This window comes from Bemisia tabaci, chromosome 2 (assembly GCF_918797505.1).
Source record: "Bemisia tabaci chromosome 2, PGI_BMITA_v3".
NCBI lineage: Eukaryota > Metazoa > Arthropoda > Insecta > Hemiptera > Aleyrodidae > Bemisia > Bemisia tabaci.
This window is the reverse complement of record NC_092794.1, coordinates 45080718-45106057: the sequence shown is the minus strand read 5'-3', so window position 1 is coordinate 45106057 and position 25340 is coordinate 45080718. Positions and strand designations below refer to the sequence as shown.

Here is a 25340-nt window from a genome sequence, read left to right as displayed (position 1 = left end):
CAACCGATTTCAATCACACAAGTCATATGGGCGGAGAGGTAAGTAGTCAAGTCTAAGAAAACCTATATTGTTCCCTATGAAATTTCCGCTGAAAAGTAAGGATCCAAGTTTCTAAATCTCCGCTGTCGGTTTCTTAATTTTTTTTTTTTTTTATTATTTTAAAGAAAAACCAATGAATATTATTTCTTGGAATTTTCTGAGAATTTCTGATCCAGAATGAAAAAAAAAAAAAATACGAATGCCAAGAGATAGTGTGTGATTTTAATGTGAAAATATAAAATTTAAGAAGAAATCTGCAACGGCGCTAGTTGAAATGCTTTTTTTGCGACTTCCATCGCTATGACGTGCAGTTATTCACCCGTATTAGGTATAGCGAGGCTCTGATATGTGAGAGGGGAGGGGGGACAGAAACGGAACAGCAATTTAGATTTTCAACTTCTTTCTCAACAGGGGAGGGAGGATTATTTTTAGTGTCATTTTTTAAATTATCAGCTAAAACATGTCAAAGTAAAAAACTTTGTCATTTTGTAAAACTTACGGTGCTTGTATTATGATCGTTTCATCCGCACTTTTGATCTTCAGGAGATATTAGTTAACGAGCAACAGCCGTCGTTATATATCAATATTTTCATAAAATATCCCTCAGAAAGACAATCATAATAATTCAAGCCTTAAATAACCATTGGCAACTGTTTAATGCATGTATTTGCATTTGAGAACGGACGTGTATTGCCGTCACGACACCGCGCCGCGCCACACAGAATGACGGACTTTTTTTGCAAGTCCGCATTTTTAAAATTTCCCGCTGTCTCGAAGCAAAACTTCATGTATCAGGTTTGCAAACCTAATCTTATTTCTAATCAAATTCTTGCCAATTCAAATATCTCGAAATATGCTCTCACTAAAATTCTTTTACGCCAAATCAAATAAGTCAAATTCTGAATATTGATAATGCATCTTTATTAATGATTTGTTCTGTTAAAAGAGAGAATCGAAGAGGATGACTCAAACTTATTCTCAGGGACTTTTCAAAATGTTAGGAGGACATTTGCACTGTCAGGTGTGTCGATAGGATAACAATTACAATCATCATATCACAAGAAATCGAATTCGAAATTTCGAAAGTGACCAAAATGGCATCCAGCGAAAAGCCCGTCGTATTTGATAACTGGGAGGAATTGGAACCTGAAGTGAGTAATCATTATTCAGTCATTTTAAATTAATCATCAAGAAATATTGAACCGTTTCTCTCCATCTGTGTTATGCTGCGGGGCACATCATTCCCTGAAAACATCATGGCCTATTTTGACTAGGTTATTGTTATTCTTCATGTGACTGCAAATTTTAAAGTGAGCCTCAGCCTCTAAATTCTGAACTATCATTTATTTCTTCTCTCAGGTCAAGTGTGAGCCTATTATTTTTCATCCTGGGCAAATTCTAGACCGGTTTATCAGCTGTAAATTTGTCTACCTGAGCTACATCTGTTGACCGCAGTACTCCTTGCGAATATGTCGCTTAATAGAATGTCTTCATCTACATTTATCCTACATCTCTCTCTTGATGGTACAGCCTTCCTATTTCAGTGCTTCAAAGGTTGTAATCATCGCCCTCCTCATTGTTTATGTCTCGTCTAGGTCTAGATAATGTTGTGACTCAACCCTTGGCTGATTGAAGTGTTCAGTTTGGTACTTATTTAAACAATATAAATTTGCCACTCATCAGTTGAAGCTATCAATTTGAGAACAAGAGCGTCAATGGTTAAACTCAAACCTGCATTTCTGGAGTTGATACAGTAGAGAATGCGTTGATTGTTTTCATGCATGGTCCTCATCAAAGTGATCTGATCCAAGATTACCTATTTCTCTTTTTGTTCCAGGCTCTCAAAGAACAGCTGGCATCTAGAGTTCAGGCAAGCTCCGCAATGAATGGAGAAGTTGCAACGTATGTAAACATTTTATTCATTTTTTCTCTTCATAAGGAAATAAACTACTTTGACCCATATCGACGGTGAAACTACCAAACCACGTATCTCGTTTGCGGTGTTTAAAAATCTACGCTCGCATTTTATTTTTTTGAAGTAGACCAAATCAATATCATTCCTTGAAATTTTCACAAAATTTTCTCCGCACGATGAGGAAAAATCACAAAAATTTTCGAGACTGGACGTTGAGTAGTTTTTCATTTAAAAAATAAAGTATGACAGGAAGTCTGCGACGTCGCAAACCGAGATACGTGGTTTGGTAGTTTCACCGTCGATATGTCTTTTGCTGAACAGATTTTAAATGAACTAGATCAGGATTGAGCTGAAACTGAAAATCGTAGAGATGTTTCTAAACAAGAACAGCTACGTTTTCCAGCAGAAGAATTCAATTTTTTATAAACTGTACCTAATCGCAAGTGAGTTGCCATTGTCACTGCAAGAGACTAATGATGCACGGACATTGCATTGCATAGAAAGCTCATTAATTCACAGGTTCTCAGGTTTCTCAGACTTCATCCCTCTTAATGCTGGCGCATGATATGTTGAGATAAACGTCCATCTCCGATTAGCTCTGAATTCGCACCACTCAACAGGTTAATGCATGCAGTTAGGCAGCACCACTGGTGAATGGTGACGTAAACAATACTTTGATGTTTGTCTCAACATACGATGCGCAAGCTCTAATTAGTATTTTGTGATTAAATAAGTCAGTTGAAGTATTATTCACTCAACTCAATGAGTTTTGCTCTTAAAAGGTACAGGTAGCTGAGAAGCCGTTTGGAATGTAGACTTGAGTGAAAATCTTGTCCAGTGCATCAGAAATGTCAAAAATCCTTCCTTCAAGTTCATGTTGCGTGTTTTATTTCACTCACTCTCCACCTGGCCGCAAGAACAGGCACTTTTTTCCTAATCGCTGGCAATCAGGTTTATTCTGAAAGATATGTACTTTAGGAAACTTAACCTATTAAAGTCAACAAACAATCTCAAAAGCTGTCGCACATCTTTCTTATTTATTATTTCAATCGTTTTATACAATCTATTTTTGCTACGCAATGAAATCTGAAGAACAAAAATATGTGGAATTTATTTAAATCGTACAAGAGGAAAATTTGCAAGATACACAGATTATTCTATATTGCTGATATTTCATCTCGCTTTTGCTAAAAAGCTTGCTTTTTGGAAGCACTGGAAATAGATGAAAATTTGTGATCCGTTTTCCTCTTTTTTCTTTCCAAGTTTTTTTTTTGCAATTTTCATTTGAGGATTGTCAATGCTCTTATCTCATTGCACTTAAATTTCATTGAAGATTTTTCCAGCGATTTAATGTATTCTATTTTTATTTTTAACAGATGTCCAATTCCTTCCCAAGGCCCTGATGATGTACAGATGTCTGAAGAAGCCAGAGCACGGTGTGGAATCCCTCCTGTACCTATAGTCAAAATTTTGAAGCGCCCCTCCCAGCGGCAGAACTCTTCAATGGGTGGGGGAGATGGCCTTTTACTTAATGGTGATACCTCAAAACCTAGATTTCCTATTAAAACCCTTCAACAGGTAAGCCCTCTTCTCTCACAATCTCTTTTCTTTAAGTATTATACTTAATATTAAGTTAAAGACCCTTTCATCTTACTTAACCATTTGATAGACATCTCACCTGCTCTGTCTAGGATATCATTATTGAAAACCTTAGTAGTTGAAGTAGTTGAAGTAGTTCCTTTTTTTAAACTGATTTAATTACCAGGGCTAAGGGAATAATGAGGTACTTTTGGTACTTACCTACCTTAAGAAACCAAGTTGGTTGAGTTTGATTCATTTAGATTTATGATCTTCATAATTTAGGTAATAAAAAGATTTTTTTGTAGAAAAATTTTAAGTGAAGCAAAGTGAATAATTTTCAAAATTATAAGTAAATCAAAATTCAAATTTTAACAAAGACTCTTTGTAAACTTATACCTAAATTTACAATTTATATCAGAAAGTTTTATAAGAAAGGATTTATGAGTAAATGAAGTGAAATTTTTACTATATAATTTTTTACTGTTAAAAACGAAATCTGGTTTACAGATAACTGAACGTATACCGCATTAACATTTTCAGCCAAGTAAAACCGAAATATTGGTGCTGCTTAATTGGGGGTGCTTACAGGACTGAGACATTCCATTCAACACCGACAGTGAAATTTCTTTTGTTTATTCCAAATTACTTTTGAGACTAAATCTGCAGGAGCTTAACACCCCGTCCTGTACAGATGGTCTATGTGGTCTTTTTCCAAAAACTTTTGATATTTATCATTGTTGTGATCTCTTTTGATGCAGTCGTAATGCTGATTTTATATATATTCTATGCTTTGTACAAAGTTTCAATTTTTTGGTTGCGTAAATTCTATTGCACTGACCAGCAAGTAAAGACAACATCAAAGGCGCTTGTAGGCGATTATAATCAGGCGCTCAAAACAGAGAATCTGTAAAACTGTCTAAAAATTCAGGGGCTTGAAGGACAAGGCGCACAAGTGCAGTTTTTGCTAGTTTGAAAAATATGTGTTTGAAGTTTCGAAATTACACGGATCCTTATGGCGGAAAGAAAGGTCCAACTGTGTTTTTGATGCTTTTAAATTGTAATTTGGCAGCAAATTTTTCTCGGAGTATGCGTTAAGACTAGATTTACTTGAAATCATTAATACCTACGTGAATTTTTTCAAAAACTGCTCCTATGCGCCGTGTCTGCCAAGTCCCTCAATTGTCCTCTAGTTATAAAACTGGCTGTCTTGAGTGCCTTTTGTAGCACTCTTTACAGCCGCTCAATTATGTTTTTCAAATTTTATAACCTTTCTATTTTCCGTGTTTTATCATCCAGTGAAAGTTTAAAAATAAATTGTCTTTTTTCCAGCGAGAGGAAGCGTATGCTCAGGCTCGGTTACGGATCCTAGGTGAAGCTCAAAGTCCAGATGAAGATCTCCCTCAAGATGAAGAAAAGTAAGTTCGTTTAAAGTAGTTTTTGGCTAGGACTCTCTGTCAATTTACAGCATATTAATGCAGAAAAGAAAAAAAAATCAGAATAAAAAATTAACTTAATTTTTTGTTTAACTTTATTTTCTTTAAGGAATTTGGCTATAATTTTATTTATCTTAGGGTCCGGAAACCCCAAGAGTCCAATTTTCCAGACTAGAATCCTTAACAAGTCTGCTAGTTTGTTCCATTGGTAAATAAAACATACAGGCATAACATCAAAAATGGTTCAAATAAATTATTTCTAGTTGCAGGAAGTTTCGACGAGCCTTTGTACCATGTGGAATCAATGCTCCGCCTTAAACTTTGCACTATCAGTCGCTTGTCTAGAAATTTTTTTCTGTGCAAAATCAAGAAAAATCAACAGCATGGAGTTAATCCTCTGGACTCAAAAATCAAAAGTTCCAACAGAGTCAAAAGCAAGCAAATTGCTTGTGAAAATGACTCAAGGAGTCAGATTTTCTATTCTAAAATGCTTCACGAGTCTGCTGGTTAGCGTGATCAGTGAGTAAGGTTCGGAGCTGTCTACATCTCTAAAATTTCATAGATTTGTGCTTGGTTCGCGCAAGTTGCTTACCTCAATTCTTCTCAACTCCCAAACTGTTTTTATCTGTGGAACTCACAACCACTCATTAGACATGGGAGTGATATAGTCAACTTGTGTAAGCGGTTTTGGTGCAGTTAAGAAATCAACATCTCTAAGTTTTCATGCTTTTAAAATCATTTCTCGTTTTCTTAACCTGAAATAATTTACGAAACACTGCCTAAAAATCATACAGGATTTCCTGCCCTGGAATCTTAACGTGGTCTTTTTCAGTTTATTTTAAGCAAACACTACAATTCTGGGGGGTTTTTTTTCCTGTTGTTATTGTTTTGGAGGCATGAAATTTCTAACGTTGACCCCTTCCTTGAGTCATTTTACAAGCAGCTACTTCGATTTTCGAGCCCAGACTTCTACTCCATGTCGTTGACTTTCATCAGTTTGGGGATTCAGGAGGCTGAAAATTTGGGGAGAGAAAAACTCAAGTATAAAGTTTTTTTTTTTTTGTTTCCACCTGAAACCATTTTGCATCGCAACCTAATTAATATCTTGCCTTTCTTTTCTCTGTTTCAGAATAATTTCGATTGCTAGAATTTTGAACAAAGTAGAATTAGGCACACCAAATTCGAGGTTAAACAACGAAGAAGGACAAGATTCAGGAGATAAAGTTGCAGTAGACATGTGGGAATCCAGTATACCTAGTAATAATACAATTTCTAATTTAAGTAGTTCTGAATTTCCTCCTTTGCCGACAGATAACACTGCAGCATGTTCTAGCAACTTATACAATGTCAACTCTTTAATTCAGTCCAAGAATGAGGAGACAACACAGTCTACTCGTGTTAGTGAATCAAATATTATTCGACAACCTAGGGGCCCCAGCGAAACGAATGGCTTTTCATTGCAAAGATAACACCATTTCTCTCATTGCTTCTTCCCACGTCCATCATTTTCTCTCAGTCTATTTTATCTTTTCAAGTATATTTTTTCGGCGACAAAATTAATTAACCTCATATCTGTTTGTGTATCCGTGTATATTGTACAAGGTTATTTTCTTTCTTTTTTTCTTGAATATATGTGTAAGTTTTTATTACTTTATCATGTTTTTGATTTAACTGTAATAAACTAAATTATTTATTTTGTTACTTGCCGGGAGTATTTCTTTTGTCACTATTTTTGGTACCTTTTCAAGGACTGGTATATCTTCGAAAATCTTCAACCCAACATTTAAGTATAAACAAACCTACAATTTTCTTTCGAATTTCAATGGATGCAAGATGCCTGTTGTACAGAAAAAGTATGGATTCACTGAAAAAACACAGATAACTCATCTATTACATAAGAAATTGTTGCTGTGAATGGTTCATAACCATTGTTTGAATGTTTTCACGTTTATTTTTATCACTGCCAGAATGAAAATCAGTTCATAACATTGCATTCTGTTCAGCAGGATTGGAGATTGGAAGGCCGAGAAAAAAAGAACTCTTCGAAAACAGTAAATAATCATTTTCCTTTATTATTCATCCACTTAAAATTTTGTGATAACATATTAGATACAAAATTTTGCAGAATGTCATGAATTAATTCATCATTAAATTTAAAAAAATGTCTTAAAAAGTTCAAGGAGCAGCGCAAACAATTTTCTCACATACGAATCCTTTAAAAGAATACGAAAAAATACTCAATAATGAGAGTGATTCGCTATTTCATTAATTTTTGGCAAATATTGCTTTCTCCTTTTTCAGGGTACATATGCCTGTTGAATATCATTGCTGCAACAGGAGAATCTAGGTTATATCTCTGTGATGTTCGAAACATTGATATGTGACTTTTCAAGTGATAAGATGGAAATAGGGAATCAGGGGAAATGAGACACCGTTGGACAGAGGAGACACTATTCATGTGCCACAATTGTTTTTTGCATTGTGAGTGTTCATTTCACAAGCTTGTTTTAAAATATTGAAAATCAGGATAAAAAGAGGTATAAGATTAAAATACATTTGGCATTTTAATGTGAACAGTCAAGATAGCTTCCTCATCTGTGCATGTCATGATTCTGACATTTTTCCCTCATTTTGGCATTGTAAGCTCACCTAAATTGTTTCTGTCACTCAATTTTTCTTTTTAAATCATGTCTAAACAACTTCACATTAATGTAAACAAAAAGGGAACTCTAAGGTGCCATTGCAATAAAAAAAAAACAAAACAAAAAACGCAATGTTACAACTTAAGGTTAACTGTAAAAAACTTTCTACAAAAAAAGATGGACAATCCAAAACTTAAGTTATTATTTTCTTGTATAAATTATTTTCAATTTCAAAAATAGGGACAACGAATGAAAAAGAAAGGGTTTATCATCACCTCAGGTCCTCAGGCTTATCCAAGGAATAATGAATGATAAATGCAAATAAAACAGCTCCAAATTTCAAAGTGGAATGACTAGGACACAATTCGATGACACTATAAAACCAATAAAATACTTACAATGATTTATAAAGGACTCTTACAAATTGACTATTAAAAACAATTGATAATTAGCTTTGAGAGAAGGATCTCATCGTGCATCAAAGATACATGAAGACTTATCATCGCTTAGGCTATGTGCCAAAAAATCGAAAATTAATTTGAACCGGACGTTTTGTTATAAGCACCAAACAATGTGCTACATAACAGGACAAATGCCAACAACAAAAGGGTAGTGCTTATAATGTCTGAAAGATAGCGTTGGTACTATGTTTTGCAGCAGTTTTCCAAACTAAAAATGTGAAGATATAACTTGAAATCAACTTTTTGGCACTAAGCTTATTGATAATTATAAGCCAATCCTCGAGACAACCTCGAGAAATATGAAGCATTTCTGAGTAACGAGCAACAGTAAACTGTTAGCATGACGACCCTGATGGAAAGAAGTCACTCAGAAGCTTGAACAATGTCTAAAAATAGGTACATAAACAGGTACCTAAAAATTGCATGACTAAACCACACCATACTGCTTGTTTAAATGCTTCAAGTGATCAAAATAACTAAGATAGATAGAGAAATAAATAACAAACTTTCGAATGGTGGTAGTTTAAGATATGGGGCCATTCAGGTAGTGATGCTGTTCTTCCAAGTGCTAGGGTTTTTGAATTGTGTTAGGAAGACCAATAACAGCCAAGTTACCATCTCTCAGTGGGATCAGCATGTGAGTGTTGGCACTGGTTACAACAATGCCTTGGACAGGCACATGAAGAGGCACATCATATACAGGATGCAACCTATTACCAAAGAAAAATCCGATCATCACATTAGAGAAAAAACCACCAATTCGAGTACCTAACACAGTGCAATGAAAATATTGGGATGAAATTGTAATTTTTTAACATAACATTGCAATATTTTTAAATCATTTCAATACTTAAATGCCAATTTGAAATTGTCAACACTCTCAATTTTTTTTTAATATTCATTTTTCCAGTTTATAAAAGTCCATTTTTCGATCTCAAGTCCTCTTTACATCCTATCATTCAGTTCATTTCCATTACTTTTTATTACTAGACTTGCAACTGATAGCTACATAGATTATAGCCAGCCAATGACGCATAGACTCACCACTTGTGACGTCAGCATGTCTATACAAAGCATGCGCTGCTCAGGATGCAACATCATGATCATCGAGGTCCTTTACCATCCTAGACTCGGTGGGAAAACATGTAAAGCCTTTTCAGCCCTTCAGGCGTATTTTCATCAAGTGTCAACTAGTAAAAGTGCATCATAGTGTGGAAATATAGCTTTAAAATACATCATAAAAGTACAGCAGCCACATTGTAGTATGCAGATAACTTTGAAGTTGAAAGAGATTTAACTCCTGATTAAACTCCAGTATTGGCTATCATTTCTACTAAGAGAGTAAGAAAAATGTAATTACCCCAAGAGGCGGCTCATTGTCAAATCTCCTGCGTCATCCACCACAACCAAACAGTGGCTGACAGTGGCAAGTCCTGTCACTCGACCAGAAACAAGCTTGGAACCGAGATTCTCACCATTTACACTGTAAACGTGCACCGAGTCTCCACTTGACTGAAAAACATAATTAACTTTAGTAAAAGGGACGTACTTAATGATGGAAAAGATACTACAACGGCTAGAAATTTATTGATCTGAAAACAAACCTTCCACCTTCTTGACAGAAGTAAAACCAATCAACTTTGTTGGAGCATTGTTTCACTGAAGATAAATAAGCTTACGACCAAGTAAACCTAAACCAATAGAAACCATTTTCACTTTAGCTACAGAATTCTTTACAACAAGAAAATAGCAGGCAATTTTTCCAGCAACGGATCGATAGTATCAAGTTTTGGCTTTTAAAGCTGCCTTTTTGAGACATGAACGAGTTTCTAAACAAAAAAAGAGTTTATTAATAGGTATCTTCTGTAATACAAAAAGTAAAGAAAAATCTTCTTTGGCTGTCAAAAGTATTCAAAAAGAAAGAAGGAAGAGCTTTCGTCATTATTTTTTTCATTCTTCAAAAATACGCTCTTATTCTTTCTCTCTGAATGCTGACAACCAAAGTAAATTTTTATTGCTATTTTTTGTGATACAGACGAGATTAATAAACTTTCATTTTGTTTAAAGATCTTTCATGTCTCACAAATATACCTTTAAAAGCCTCTGGTCCATTTTCAAAAAGAGGGCTTATAGTGGAAATTTTAAAAATTCCTCACACAACATTCTAGGAAGTGCAAGTTTAGCAACGGTCGTTATTCATTCTAGGATGCACTATGCACTTTGCTCTAAGAGTCTAAGTTCCGATGTAAGTCACTGTTAATGGCCAGAGAGAAACAATGAAAGTGTCAATTACGATTTTTCAATGTGAGCCCTTTTTCCAGAAAGCTCTTCAATTGCAAAGATACATTATGTTCAGTTTTCCTTGTAGAAAATAAAACATAATTGGATCTTTTTAAATGTTACAATTAAAATTAGCTTTTAGCCGTAGATATAAGAAAATCTGTAATTTTTTTAGCTTTAATTACCTAATTTCAAGCTTTTAAATTACCCCTGACTTTCCTCTATTTTTGCCTTTTTTGCAGCAAGGAGTCTCTATTTCCATATTCGTTAAAAAAGCCCCTCCCCCCCTCTCTGTTTGAGACCCGCACATGCTTGCTTGAAGCTGAAAGTAAATTGCAAAAGTGGAAGTTCATTTGATGAAGGTGATGTAGGAATGATTGATTCTTACCGAATCTCGTGCTGAGAAAGCAAGATGTCCTTGAAAAGAGAGACCAACAAAGGTCACTTTCGTTGTCTTAGGATTGCAACCAATAGGCCAAATACTCCTAATGAACTGTCCTCCATGGATAGTGTAGACATTGACTGTTCCATCCTAAATATTTCAAGAATACAAACGATTACAATATTTGTAATTAATAAAAGAGAAAAGTAACTCGAGTGGTAACTGCTGCTTGAACGTGTCATACACTCCTGAGTATGAAATCAGTCTGCAACATTTGGTCATGGTGCAAATTAAAACAGAATGACTTACGTATTAGAAAGAATTATAATGCTCTACGGTAGAATAGGAGCTAATAAAATATCGGAAAAAACGTTTTATGAAAAACATCAGATATGGACGAATGTTACTTCTTTTTCCCTTTGTTTATAGAAGTTCTGGAAGAATATTGACTCATTAAATTTGCTAATTTTCACACTGAAATTTCCCTAGTCCCAGATACTTGTTATCACTTCATTAAGTAACAAACCATACTATCCAAAGCAATATATGCATCAGATGTCCCAATATATTATGTTGCGTTTTCTTAGGTTATTAGGGGACTCCAAAATTCTGACCAAAATTTAATTTTCTCCAAATTTCAAGTATTCTCAGATCAGTAAAGGCTTCTTACAGGAATCAGGGAAGGACAACAGAATCGAGTCTAGCAGAAACACAACAAATCACATTTTATTTCAAATAAAATGAGTTTGAAGTATGGTTTAGAATTCAACTAATCGAGTCATTATCTCCTATCAAAAAATCAAAATCAAGGAAAAATATTTTCAATGTGAAAATAGTCACTCAACTTTGTCTTTCACATTGAGTTTAAGTAATGGAGAAATTAAATTTCAAATTTTTTCATCTCGGTCCAAACTTGATACAATTTGTCGCATTTCTGTCAATTTTGATTCGAAATTCCTTGCAAAATTTCTTCTTAATGAGCAAATGAAATTTCGCAAAATTTACTAACCTCCGAGCCTGACACTACCATATCCAACTCAGTGGAGACAGCCACTGAAGTGATGGGTTGATCATGGCCGCATAGAGTTGCAATGGCTTTAGGTGTCACAGAGGGCATTTGATGTATGTCCCAAATCACAGTTGTACAATCTTTGGAGCCACTTACTAAGTACCAACCACAAGCATCTAGCGCTAAACATGTCACTATATCTACAAAAAGAAAATACTCTAAATGTAAGTTGATCAAAACTAGAGAGGGCATACCTATTGATAAGAAAATTAGCCTCCACGTGGTTATGAAATTTTTTGTCATGTGTATTTATTTTGTAAATATTGCTCTCGTTGCACTGAATTTTTTGTTTAAAAAAAAAACTCGCAAACTTCAAAAAAAAAATTGTTAAAAATCGAAATTAGGAAACTATTTTTGTCGCTTTTTATAGACAAATTCTCCATGCATTTGAGCTTTTGTAATCACATTATTTTGGTAAATTATAACATAAATTTTAGTTTTTAATGTTGCATATGTTGCTGTACATTTTTTGTTTGGTATCAACATGAGTGGCTTCAAGACTTTAACAAGATTTTGATGCCAATTTTTTTTCACAACTTTTCTTTGGGTAGATTTCACATCAATTTTACTTTTTAACAGAGAATAGGAAGGGTTTCCGAACTCTACAATTGAGCAACTTTTTTACGGTCCAAATTTAGCAGTGAGTGCTACTGGGGTTTTACCCCACATATCCTCGGGGGAGCTAAAAGTTTCTTTCTTCCAATTCAGCCAATCCTTAACACGAAAAAACTTGTAGATGACTGAGTTCCTTGCTTATTCATGCCTCTAATTCGATCCCTACGACAATATTGGGTGGGCTGAATCCTTTGAATCAGTTAACGTGGATAAATAAATTCTTGTCGATCGATCCAGGGAAGTTTAATTGAAAATTAGCAGTTTTTGGTACCTTTCCTGAAAAAACAAAGCGAAATTCAACAGATATCTCGAGTAAGAATTACCTTGATGATGGGTGAGAGATATCACAGTTTTTCCTTTAATTAAACTAAAAACTTTAATACTGGAGTCCCAATGTCCACTACTCAGGAGGTACTTGGCATCATGTGACACAGCAAACATCTGATTATTTAATGTAACACTGGGATGAAAAGAACCAGATATACTTCTACACAACCTGTGACAAGAGAATCAAAGACATTAACCAAAACTGAATCTTCATCTGAAAACTCAGAAGTAAAATTGGAAAAAAGTGTTTCAAATACAAGATGATTTGAAATGGGTACAATTTTTGTGAGCAAAGAATTTCTTGGAGAAAAAATAGAAATTAAAATAATTCACCTCAATTATTATTAATAAAAAACATTGATACTGATAATGTATCATTTTGCGGGCTAATAAAGGACTTCTTAATCTCAAAATACCCGCTAACAATTCATCCATTATAAGGAATACAAATGCATATGTTTCGTTGAGACTTTCACTGAAAATTCTCCATAATTTTGCAATATTCTGTACAAAAAATTCTAGAAAAATTACCCATCAAGTACATCCTCTCTAAAATTTAAAGTAGCTGCAGATATTCTGAAACACTACAACTAAGAAAAACCCTTCTTGCACCTACATAGGCGCCTTCATTTGCACGGACAGTAAACATTTTTCAACTGCCCAATTTCGCAAGCCTAGTAGCACTAGTACAACATTTACACTAGTCAAACATTTTGTGCCTCCTTTCATGAACTGAGCAGCCTTTACCCATACAGTAACTTTTCTCTGGTTCATTCTGAACTACATAAAAACATCCTCGTGTAGATTTCCTTAGGTCTTAAAAGAATATATTGGAATTATATATGTATTGATATAAATATATTGGAGAATATGTTGGTTTAAATGAATTATCATTTTTGAGTTTTCACTGAAACAGTGCCTGACCCAATATAATTGTATAAGCTACTTCAAACACATCAAACACCCCATTAGTGTCATTAACAATGGGAGCAATTACATCACCAAAACTACCAAAAGGAATTAAAGGTAAATCTCTTCTTAAAAACCTAGCTTGAGGAGATTGGAATATTGAATGAGGTTAAAGCAATTACAATTTACAGGAAAAATAAAAATTCTCTGGTGCACCATGACATCGATGCCAAAACGTCTTACTTCTAAAGTATCTGTTTTTCATCGTCTCATCCTATACCTTGGAAAAACCCATTCGGCAGGAAACATGATGGATGCTGTAAACTATCGGTAAAATTTGAAAAAATCGATGGATAGAAAATTTGCAGTCCAATTGGTGACATGAAGTGAAAATTGTATTTTAGGAAAAGAAAATTTTAGCTATGAGTAAAAAATTACTTTGGATTTGAAAGGGATGAATCGATGTCCAATGCAAAACCTTTGGCAGAATGTTTTTCATAAGGAAGCCAAGAGTGTTGGCCAATCAGTCCGCTTTTAGAAATGGTGACCAAACAGTCAGCTATGACATTTTGGAAGAGTCCACGAGGTGGAGACCTTGGTACACTTACAAATACCAAAGAATCTCTTTCAGTAGTTACCTGTAAGCAAAAGTTTGGGACCATAACACAATGAACAGCAAATTTTTACAAATCAGAATCAGAATGTAATAAATCAGAATTTCTGTATATTGTTGATAAAATGATTGGGAAAATTATCTGCTACAAATATTTTAAGCTCAAATTTTTATTCAGTTTTCGTTTTCTTCCGTATTCATTATGTGTCATCAACTGCAGGTATCAAAAAACACTGCAACCCTCCCCCAACTCTCCTAAAAATTAACGATTTTTTTTTTTTTTTTTTTTTTTTTTTTTTTTTTAAAAAAGAAATTTTATTTAAATATATCGTAACTACTACAAGTGTTTCTTGTATCTATCTACGTGGCTTAAAACTAAAACTTAACAAACTGCATTAATTTTATATGTTAACGTTAGATAATACTATGATTACCGATTTAACAAGAAAAATGGTACACAAATAGGATCAACATGTTTTTACTAAAATTTCATTCGATCAGATTCTGTTGGTGCCAGATATATAAATGAGTATAATGAGTGTAAATGAGTTTGAGGAAATCATTAGATTTAGAGCTATCCTGAGAAATTTGGAGGGAAAAAGTCTCCGTAACTCTGACAGCTTAGTTCAAAGTGGCGCTCAGTTTGAAATGGTGGAGTCAACGCCAAATAAGGGTACACACTTTGAGAGTGCAACAGCAAATTGAAAAAAGTAGAGAATCACCAAAATCATGAAACACTATTAAATATGAATAAAATAAAAATGACAACAACCAAATTTAATTAATCATTATTCAATAAGAAGTATTTTACACGCCTTAAAAATATAAGAATAGAGATGGCACATCTTCTGTCGCACACTGAAAGTGCATGAACTTATTTATTTGGCATGGACTTTTGGAAAGTACTATTGATGAAAATACGCCAAAATAATCCCAAATCCCTACAGCTTTGTCTTTAGGGTTTATGTGATTTACTGAGCTGAATAGAAAAAAAAAGATCCAGAAAAGGTTAGAGGTTTTATCGTCAAAGCTAGTAATTATGCTTGGAAAATTTAGAAATAAGACTAGAGAAGTTCAACTTACAGGAATGTGAAAAGTAGCTAATTTATCTAGGAACATAGTCAGATCCGGTTTTTTAAGGTCAGAGCGAAGCATTTTGGCGAGAGCATCACTTGCTGGCAGACGCTGCGGATGAGGCTCACGCAGGAGCTGAGTTGGCGTTTGACCAAAATTATTGATCATTCCTTCAACAGCCTCTCTTTCCAATGGATCACTAATGGCATCTAAGTCAACGGCACCCTCATAACTGGACACGGAAACACAAGATACAGACTTTCAACTATTTAAGGAGTGATCTGGCCTGAGTTTAAGCAATTTAAGCTACAGATCAATTTTAAAACGTAGATATGTGTTCAGAGAAAAGAAAAGGACAAACTATTGCCACATTCCATCATGTTTTCATCATGGATTTTCGAAAATCAGCGCTTTTTTGCCCATTCTAACTTTATACGTCATAGCCCAACCCTCATTCCCCCAGTGAGGCACTCATAAAGAAAGGTTCAAATCACCCTTACCCTTTGGGCATTACATGATTAATGAATGGTCTCCACCCTTAAATACCAACACTGTGCCAAAAGAACAGAGATTGGTGCTGTAAATTTTAAACTAAAACAGCTACTTAAAGAGCTGATTTTGGTTGTGTTTGATGGAACAACTCATTCTTTACAGATTGATACCATGTTCATTTTAATTGCTCAAAAATTTGACAAGTTGTAAAGGTTTTAAAATAATTTTCTTTTACTCCAGAGCATGGATTTTTCTGTTTGTTCTGCAGATTCATGTTCGTTTGATTTTGGTATAGATAGCATAATGGACATTGTTTCTATTCAAGAGTATTCTGTTGCTCTTTTGGTTGCTTGGACTAGCAAGGTGCAGCACTTGCAGCGGGCAAAAAAATGCTAGTACCCAAATGGCTTAATCTTGGTCTAAATAACCCCATGAATAAATAAGGCAATTATTTGGACAGTCACTGGGGCAGTTGCGCATGCATTCAAGGATACATTGCTTCTTGACAACACTCCAGATTTTAAAATCACTTAGTATAATATTAGTGTGTTCTAGGTCTCAAGAAAGTCGGGAGAAACCCTGTGAGCTTATTTTGATATCTTCTGACTAATAAACATGGGAGCAAAAATTCTTGGTAGAATAATCGAGATGACTTTTACCTGCAGTAAAAAAATACATTTAGGGCATCAACAGCAGCCGGACCTTTCTGTTTGAAACCAAAAATTAAGTCAATCCACTTGTGAAGATTTGCAGAAACATATTCTGATTCCTGAAATGATTAAATGATATGATTAATGAATATGAAGGTCAAATATAAAAACAGATTATAAAAAGGGTGAAAAATTGAAAAAACATAAATGTTGTAGATGGGAATGACACCGGAATTTTATAAAACACCGAAATTGCTCTGAGACATGACAAACAAGCCTGCTCATCGTACACACATATTTTTTTAATGCCATCTTTTTAAAGCAACTTCCAGAAAAATTTGACAAGTGACGATACAAAAAATACATTACCATGATATTTTTTGTGACTCATATGCATGGTTTTAAATTGATATTGCACGGTAAGTCCTTCAGTATATTTTGTGATTCATCACATAGGTACAAATAAAATGGAACAAAATGAGGATCAAAATGAGGATGAAAAATGACTTACTAGAGCTTTACGATGTTTGAATATGAAATCCTCCGCTGATGTTGCCCAATTAGGTAGGATGACATCGTCAACTCTTTCCTTTGAGCCCTGTAGATGACCCAAATCAAACCTGAAAAATAGGGTTCACATCAACAATACGTAAGGAACTCTTGAGGATGGAAAAACAAAAATATAACGTGGACTCACTGCCTCAGTAATGACATAGAGACTAGAAAAAGAAATTAAAGAAAGCTTTGAAATTATGTCTTGAATGTACATTGCAAATTGAAAGGCAAAACAATTTTCGATTCTCACTCGGGACATACTCTTGGAGTTATTTCAATGTGTGTATCAGATAATCTTCTGGGTGTCTACTAAAATTTCTTTTTGATTTTTCTGATACTTTCTTGATATTTTAAATGAAATTTCCTGATTTTTCGCATAAGTAAATTGATATTCATTAGATTTAACAATTCAAAATACAATGAATTGATTCAAATGTTTGATAAATGCTTGAGGCATTCAGAATTATTGATCCATGGCTCATTTTCCTGATTTTTTCCCATGACGTCAACTTTCCTGACATATATTTACCGGTTTTTACTGATAGTAGACATCCTGACCTTGTATACACATGCCTGACTGACTACAGTGTGATGTGAGCAGAGATTTTTGAAGGAATTTCCTAAAATCTAGAAATTATTAATTGATCAATCAACTGCTGAAGATCCATCTTCAAGCTTTTGCTCACCCATTCATGTTTTTAAGAAACTCTGGAAAGTAGAAAAATTCAGGAATAAGCTCTTTGACATCATTTGGACTATCCATCAAAAGTTTCCAAGTTTGAGGTATTGAATGGAATTGTCTGTCTGCAACGTCAAATCTGAAAACAAAATATTGTACCGACTTAAATTACAATATAAACACATAGAAACTGTTAAAAAAAAGCAACAAAGGATTGAAACTGGGATTTTTTCAGACTTCTGATTCATATGAAGAGATTTCCTTTTAAGTTCATACGCTTAGATTTTACATATAGATTCCAATACCAGGTGTTTTATTGCCAACCAAAAATTAACTTCCTGAATCCCACTCTACTGTAATTTTAAAAGGACAGGCACCAAGGATATACTTGAACTTCTTTCTGGCATTAATAGAGCAAAACAAGAAACGAAAGTTATTTTCTGAATGACCCTTATAATCTTCGCAATTTTTTTTTAAAACATTACTTCCATATATTAGTTTATAGTGATAGCAAGCGTAACATCACTGACCGTCCACTTTGCAGTTCGATATGTAAGGAGGTGAATGGCTCCACACGCACTAAGTAATGTAAGACACCAGCAGAATTGGAATAATGAGTTCCATAATGGAACTTGGCGATAGTACCTGAAATGTAATTCAAAAAGATTAGATAGGTATATATTTTCAGAAAGTTTGAATGAAAATAAAGAATATTAGGAGAAAGAGCCTATTGATTTTCATTATGGTATGATTTGAAAAGCAAAATTTGAAAGTTTTTGGGGGGTCAAATTTTTGAAGCGTCCCTCATTGGGAAGATGTGGTGGTATAAAATAGTGAGTTCTATCATCCATTGAAGCAAAATAAGATAAAAAGATACATTTTTTGGTGGAAACCGCAGATCTGTTCATTGCCTCTATCAAACGGCTTCAAATTTTAACTTTAAGAATTTGATCTCAACACACAATAAGTTAATACCACATAAGGATTAGATATCAGACGGATGTAGCCCTCGTTTTTCCATTAAAAAGTTTGTTTGAACATTCTCTCTGGGGCTATGTTATTAGGTGAGGTTCTTGAAAGAAGAACATAATGCCTCTAATATTGGCAATCTACATAAGTTGGAAAAAGACTATGGCTCATAAAAATCGAGCTTGATGCGCCACATGGCTCCTGAAACTCCAAAGTGAGTTTCTAGAAAGCTATAGAAGAGGAGTTGAAGAACATACCAGTTGGATCTTCAAAGTTTTCATATTTTGACCGTACTTCTGCTTCATTGCGTTTGTTGACTACACCAATGGGCAGCGATAAATCTCTGAAAGTAGCAGGATTTGTCAGGTCTAAAAAGTCAGATGTGTAGTCAGCTAAAATCCATGGGAAAATAGGATACTGTGATAGGTCATTGTACGTTCTCCCAGCGATTGTGTTTAGCTGAAAATGAAAAAAATAAAATTACTTAAAAGAATAAAAGAGAATAAGAGATGGAACATGAGTGAAACCTGCATGAAACAGATGAATGCTAAAGATAACATTCTGGCATCATTGTAATTACTATTTTACGGGTTTCAATCATCAGAACAGAATACTAATATTGATGGTTTGTGTATTATCTCAATCTGACTAGAATAAGCATGTGGCATGCACTTATTTTGTCCAATAACAAACTTTTTCAGGGATCAATCTGAAACCTTCTTGTTTCCTATTTGGTTAGGAGTCAACTTACTTGCATAAGGTAGTCAAAATTTGAAATTTCACGGTTCACCCACTTCTGAGTCAAACCAGAGATACGTAACAAATCCGATGGTGGCCTTGTGCTGTGATAGGATAGATTTGGTGGCCTCAAACTCAATAAGCGGCTAACTACTCTATTTCTGATCTGAAAGTATAAAACAAAGATCTAAATGTGCAGCAGAGAGTGTAGCCTCAGAGGGCAAAGCGATGTAGTGCACAGCGTGCAAAGAAAAATTTTGCCAATTACAACACATAGGAACATAAAATTGAGTACCTAAGTAATAAATAATTAATGTCATTGGTAATCTGTCATTGTTCTAATTAAACGACATTGATAGAATTTCAGCTTTGGCGTTTGATGATAATGAAATTTAAAAAAATTGTTGAGCTCATCAGTGACATTAAAAATTGACCTGTACTGCAAAAAAAAGGGTTAAAACTTGCTCTTCCAGCAGGCCGATTATTGAAAGTTTAAAGCAGCGCGATAAGACATCAAATTGCGATATATTGCATGGTTAAGACTATGTCTTGTTGTGTCAGGCTGACATAGTTTCAGTAATCGGGCTGCAGCCCGCAGTAGGTCTTGATCGTGTTGAGGTCTGACCGAGCAACTATCCAACCAGCAGGGGAATTTGTGCAATATGGCTGTTCTAATGTTCTTACTTTGTGACATTTCATGTCACTGATGAAATAAAATGTTTCTATGATTACTACGTGAAAGAGGTACTTTATAAGCATTAATCTGCAAAATTCGAAAAAGTATTCCTAGAGTGTAGAAAATAGAGAAAATGTTGCTGAAAAAATGTGCTGCAGCAATGTTACTGCTCGGTTCAGTCTCATAAATTTTACATTGGCAACTTGGTCACATCTTTGCCACACAATACTACCACAATCCTGGGCAATACTGCCAAAAGATTGTCACATAGTAGGCTTGCAAGAGGTGTAGTCTTACCATAAGTACACTCAGTAAAAACATGACCCGTGTAAGCTTGGCAAATAGCTTGAGACTGAAAAATTAGCCAAAAATGAAAATATCTTTAAAACTTAACACCAGAGCGAAAGGCTTACCTTCGGCGTAAAATTTAGAAAGTAATTCGTTTGATCAGTGAGAAAGAATTCCAATGCACTTCTGCGAAGGTTGTATCTCCGGAGAAAGACTTCTCTCAATTTTGAAAGAGACCACTGGAACAACAAAGGCACACATTTTCTTAAAAATATCAGTGCTAATCTAGCACATCATTTGAATGGTTGAGCAGAATAAAATAAATATTTCATTGATTATCGTTCACTCGTTTCTGGACCAAAGACTTGTTTCGGACACATGTGAAAAGTGAGGTTAAAACTGCGAAAGTAAACATAGAAAAGAATGGCGGGAAAATGGACTGTTCTCATTGGTTAATGCACAAATGCTCCTCAGAAAAGTGCGCGAATATATAAATGTGACCGCGAGTTTTTAAATTAGCGCTCTTTTTCAACTCGAGCGACAGAGCACAGGGGAGCATTTCATGAGCCGCCCTGAGCCGCGCCGTCCGCAGCGCGCATGGCGCACGACCTGCCTTTATTCATCTAGCGTTGAGAATTCACTTATTACTTCACACGACCAGTGTGTAATTTTGAAAGTTGAAAATTAAAAAAAAAAAAAAAAAAAAATACACGACATACGATTTTCTCGGCCAGGGAGCTCTCCTCGCAATCGTTCACCACCCGCCGCAGTCAGGAGCGCCGCGCCGCGGCCTGCGTGCTGCCGGCGCGAAACGCGCAATAACGCCTACAAACCTAAGGGGCTACTTCACGCATTGCGCAATGCTTGAAGTATCCCTCTAGGTTTGTAGGCGCCAGTGTGCATTTCGAGCTGGCAGCACGCCGCGCCGCAGCCGGCAGCGTGCCATAAACCTGATTACAAGTAATGGATCAGGGTGTTAAAATAAAATATAGGCAATTTGACATCAAATTCGAAATTAGCGACTCAGAAAAACATCAAGCACGAAACTTCGTAATCTTCAGTCACTATCCGACTTACTTATTTCTTCCTATCCTTGAGTTTTAAATCGATTTTTGTGGAGTTGGATTTTTAGAATTGGGATTTTCGCAAGCAATTCTATTAGGCTTCTGAGATAAAATTCCGGAAGGAAAAATTTTGGGGAAAAACCTTTCCAGCGTTGTCAAATTAACGTTGAAAACGCCCCGAGAATTTTTTCCCCCGAACAAGTCGTGGTATTTTTGCAGTATTTGAGGACCCGCGGAGGATTAAGTTGCAAATTTTCAATCCGGCAAGGGTTGGAAAAGGTCAAAACCATCCCATATCGTTAGAATAAACCTTTGACTTGCCCCTAATTTCAATTTCAAGCGCAAAAGTTACGCGGGGAATTTTTGATTCCAAGCGCGGAGTCAAATATTCCCCGCGTAGTTTTATGCAAACGTACGCACTTGAAATTACAGTAAGGTAAGAGTTCGTACTGCAGAGGGTAGTTTCAACCCCTGTCAATCCCTGCAAAACGAGAAATTAACAATTCAAATACCTGCATTAGCTCTAAAATATACTATCTCTTCCTATATTCAATGTACTTGTTCCTAGAGATCACGGAACGTGCCGTGCCGTTATTTTCTGCCGTGCTGAGGGAAAACGCCGTATGAACCTTGAGGCGATGCCAAATTTCCTTCGATAAAACACGAATTTCTAGATGAGCTTATCAATATTTCTCTAACACTTTTTATGTAATTTTGTTCGCAATTTATTCTAAAGTTCCTGAAAATATTAAGAAGAAAAATTCATATTTTCCCACAAAAATAAACATCGCACGGCAGGAAATTTGGCAACTCCTGAATGTTTATACTGCATTTTTCCTTAGGACGGCAGTATTGGTGCCCTTAAGTGCGATTCAGACAGTAAGATTTTAATATCTTAAGAATACCTTAAAATCGTGGCGGTCTATGTCCTCTCTGACAGGACTCAGGTCGTGGAAGTAAAGGTTCATGGTTGATATGTCCAGTCGACCTTTGACGACATGCATCAGTGTCACCAGCTCGCATTCTTGCGACATCAGCAGTTTTTCCTTCCCCGTGTCTTCACCCACATCAAACTCGGCGTCAGCACTACAACAACAACAACAACAAATCGACCATCACGCTTTTCCTACGCACTATATAGGTGAACACACACCGGAATTAAACGAACATCGAGATAAAAGACTTTTGATAAATCACTTATGTCAATTAACATTTTTGACAAAAAAGAATCTACCTATATCCTAAAAGCACACCAAAAATCAAGTTTGTTTTAAAAGCGTTTCATCTCAGTCTTTTTAGGAGTTTGTTTCCAAAAATGGGCCGTCGAATTTGTATGCCCACTAATGTATTTGTTTGCTAGTAGGTTAAGTCCAGTTTTGATTAGATTAGATTAGATAAATTCCTAAAATAAGTGCGTAAATGAAAAATGGATTTCCAAGTGCTTTATAAGAGTCTTCTACTCCGATGAATTGAATTTCAGTGTAGTTAAAATCTTTCACGGTTATGAAAAGCTCAATCCAAAACGATCCAATACGAGGTGGACGTACTTATGCTAAAAGGAACCAGAGACGGATGAGAAAGAAGGTGTGTGGTCGTTAGTTGAGGGTCGTAAAAATGAATGGGAATTATAAAGCGCCAGTGACGTCAGCGGCGACGACAATCCGAGTCTTTAATTCCATGAGCCCTGTCCACAACGCTCTTGTCACATGCCCATGGCTCATGAGTTAGCATATTTTGGCGTTTAGTTACTTTCGATTTAATGTAAAATCCCTTTTTTCCATTTTGCCTAAAAGAATCACGCCCAGTTTTACATTCTTTCTAATGCAGCTTTTACGAGCACACCCCATCTTTCCCACACATCTGTAGTTCTTTTTAGCATAAATGCATCCAGGTGAGGGATGATCGAAGCTTGTGGTGATTTTCAATTTCAACATTCGTAGGTCCTAAGGGAACAATTCGAGAGATCTACCTCGAATTATTGCGAAAATTCATGTTAGTGATCACTTATTATAAAGCATATATTATATATACTTACTCTTGTTGCGGGAGGCTAATCAAATCCTCGTCAGCATGTTCCGAGTCGTCAGCACCTCTTCTGACGGCAGCCTGCGAGATATTAAGGGAGAGAGGTACGTCTCCTGACGACTTGCGACTCTGCCAACCTGCAAGTAATAATAATATAATAAACGAACATCCATCATATTCTTTTTATGACTTACTAAATTGAAGTAATATGTATTCTATCAAAAGCTGCAGGCATCATAGGATTTATAAGGATACCCGAGAGAATTGACCCATCCGCGATCTAAAATTTCCAAATCGTCAGGGGTTTAGACCGAAAGAGATCTGTTTCAGCCGAATTTCTTGTCAATTTCGTGAAAATTTGTCGCCACCAAGCTTCGAACTTGGGACGTATTGACCTGAGTCAAATGTGTTGACCACAAGGCGAATCTGGCCGGTAGAAATTAGCGCAAGGAGATAGATAGGTAAGGTATCTTGTGAACGGTTACATGTTAATAAATACCACTTGGGGGGGTGGCTTAGGGGTCATGCTTTAAGATACGAGGAAAGTGAGGAAGTGGGGCAGCAAATAATCTTCACATTTAGAGTAAGCTTTTGAATGCACTAAAGATCATGCCGCAAAAAAGCACAATTTTTAAACGTGCAGGATCCATGACGACTTTCCTTTATGGGACCCCAGGTTTTAAGTCAAATATATTCTGTCGTAAATTGGAAAGGAAATCCACGAAGAGAACACCATGCTGTTTCTTTAACATGCTCTGAATTCCAATGCATGCAATTTACCTGCGCTATTTTTCCTTGCTGCTTGAAAATCCCAGAATTTAAAAATCAGAACGTACTTATTGAAAATCAGTTAATAAGAAAATATCATTTCGGATCAAACATACTCCCTCGGAATTCCGATGGATACCGTCAACACAATTAATATAAATAACATCAACGAGAAAATATCTGATCACCTTCACTGCCACGCCAGGAGGAAACGCCATATAAACTTTGAGGCGTTGCCAAATTTTCTTTGATAAAATGCACTTTTATTTAGAACGCTGTAAATAATTGTCTTCCCATTTTTCAGACAGTATTGTTTGCAATTTAATCTAAAACATCTGAAAATTCCAAGGGAAAATAAGCATATAAGCTTCCTCCAAAATAAATTTTTATTCAGGAGAAATTTGGCGACATTAAAATGTTCAATAATTCATATGCGGCGTTTCCCCTTATCGCGGCAGGGTAAGGTCAGATTTTACTCAGAGTGAGAATTCTTTTTCTTCTTCTTTCTTTATCCTGAAACGGTCATTATTTGACTATCTGGTAAGAGAAGGCTCAAGATTTTAAGCAAAAAATATTATGCACATTTTTCCAAAGAAAAAATGACATTTTTGAGAGCATGATTAACTTATTCACGCTTAGATTAATCCGCGCTGTGTAAGGGCATTTGCAGCGAGATATAACGTTTGAATAGACAACAATTCTCAATTGAATCAGCGAGAACGAAAACACAGTTTTGTGTTAATCTGCAGTTTTGTGTGCGTCTTGATTATTTTCATTTTTTCCGAGTTGGTGTGTTTTCGTTCTCACGGATTCAATTCGGAACTTCTGTTCCTGATTCATTGTAGAGACAGCATATCTGCCGTTCATTTTCCAGGGTGGATAGGTGTCTTTCCAGAGTAAGTCAAAAATATTAGTTCCTCATTTCAAAATTAATTCCGAATGTTACCTGTATTGTCGCGGAGGTTGCTAGCGTCTGTATGAGGATTGAACTCATAGTTTCGACAAAGCTTCAGCCTCATGCGTGAGAAGTTCTCGTAGTGTGACAGCTTCCAGTGACGTTTAGGCTCAGTTCTGAAACAAATTTTGACGACTTACG

The 25340-nt window shown here is 35.5% G+C and overlaps 2 protein-coding genes across 5 annotated transcripts; one reads left to right on the top strand and one right to left on the bottom strand.

Annotated features, from left to right (window-relative positions):
- Positions 1-1036: 1036 nt before the first annotated feature.
- Positions 1037-6669, top strand: LOC109040117 (SUZ RNA-binding domain-containing). Of its 4 annotated transcripts, none has more exons than XM_019055922.2 (5): positions 1037-1190; positions 1877-1941; positions 3331-3532; positions 4865-4950; positions 6098-6669. In XM_019055922.2, exons 1-5 carry the CDS (start codon positions 1134-1136, stop codon positions 6435-6437), a joined length of 750 nt encoding a protein of 249 aa, XP_018911467.2. In that variant the 5' UTR covers positions 1037-1133; the 3' UTR covers positions 6438-6669. The 4 variants fall into 4 exon arrangements, with proteins under 4 accessions (XP_018911467.2, XP_018911471.2, XP_018911469.2 ...); XM_019055926.2 differs by lacking the exon at positions 1037-1190 and adding an exon at positions 1262-1349; XM_019055924.2 differs by lacking the exon at positions 1037-1190 and adding an exon at positions 1376-1593.
- A 346-nt stretch (positions 6670-7015) lies between these two features.
- On the bottom strand, positions 7016-25340 carry LOC109040116 (neurobeachin-like protein 1). Its single transcript, XM_072297392.1, has 17 exons — positions 25191-25340; positions 23487-23613; positions 22357-22537; positions 20513-20626; positions 19437-19589; positions 18943-19144; positions 18247-18361; positions 17724-17855; positions 16994-17102; positions 16492-16601; positions 15350-15572; positions 14092-14291; positions 12741-12913; positions 11743-11942; positions 10740-10883; positions 9432-9583; positions 7016-8781 (listed from the first exon to the last, which is right to left on the bottom strand). The coding sequence occupies exons 1-17, from the start codon at positions 25261-25263 to the stop codon at positions 8640-8642; spliced, it is 2550 nt and encodes an 849-aa protein (XP_072153493.1). The 5' UTR covers positions 25264-25340; the 3' UTR covers positions 7016-8639.

What these genes read in the sequence shown, in the direction of transcription:
- LOC109040117 (XM_019055922.2), top strand. Translation starts at nt 1,134, where the DNA reads ATGGCATCCAGCGAAAAGCCCGTCGTATTTGATAACTGGGAGGAATTG. An exon ending in CTATTAAAACCCTTCAACAG is followed by an intron (nt 3,533 to 4,864) that starts GTAAGCCCTCTT and finishes TCTTTTTTCCAG; the next exon opens with CGAGAGGAAGCGTATGCTCA. An exon ending in CTCCCTCAAGATGAAGAAAA is followed by an intron (nt 4,951 to 6,097) that starts GTAAGTTCGTTT and finishes TCTCTGTTTCAG; the next exon opens with AATAATTTCGATTGCTAGAA.
- LOC109040116 (XM_072297392.1), bottom strand. Translation starts at nt 25,263, where the DNA reads ATGAGGCTGAAGCTTTGTCGAAACTATGAGTTCAATCCTCATACAGAC. An exon ending in TGGTAGTGTCAGGCTCGGAG is followed by an intron (nt 10,884 to 11,742) that starts GTTAGTAAATTT and finishes TGAAATATTTAG; the next exon opens with GATGGAACAGTCAATGTCTA. An exon ending in CTTTCTCAGCACGAGATTCG is followed by an intron (nt 9,584 to 10,739) that starts GTAAGAATCAAT and finishes TATGTTTTTCAG; the next exon opens with TCAAGTGGAGACTCGGTGCA.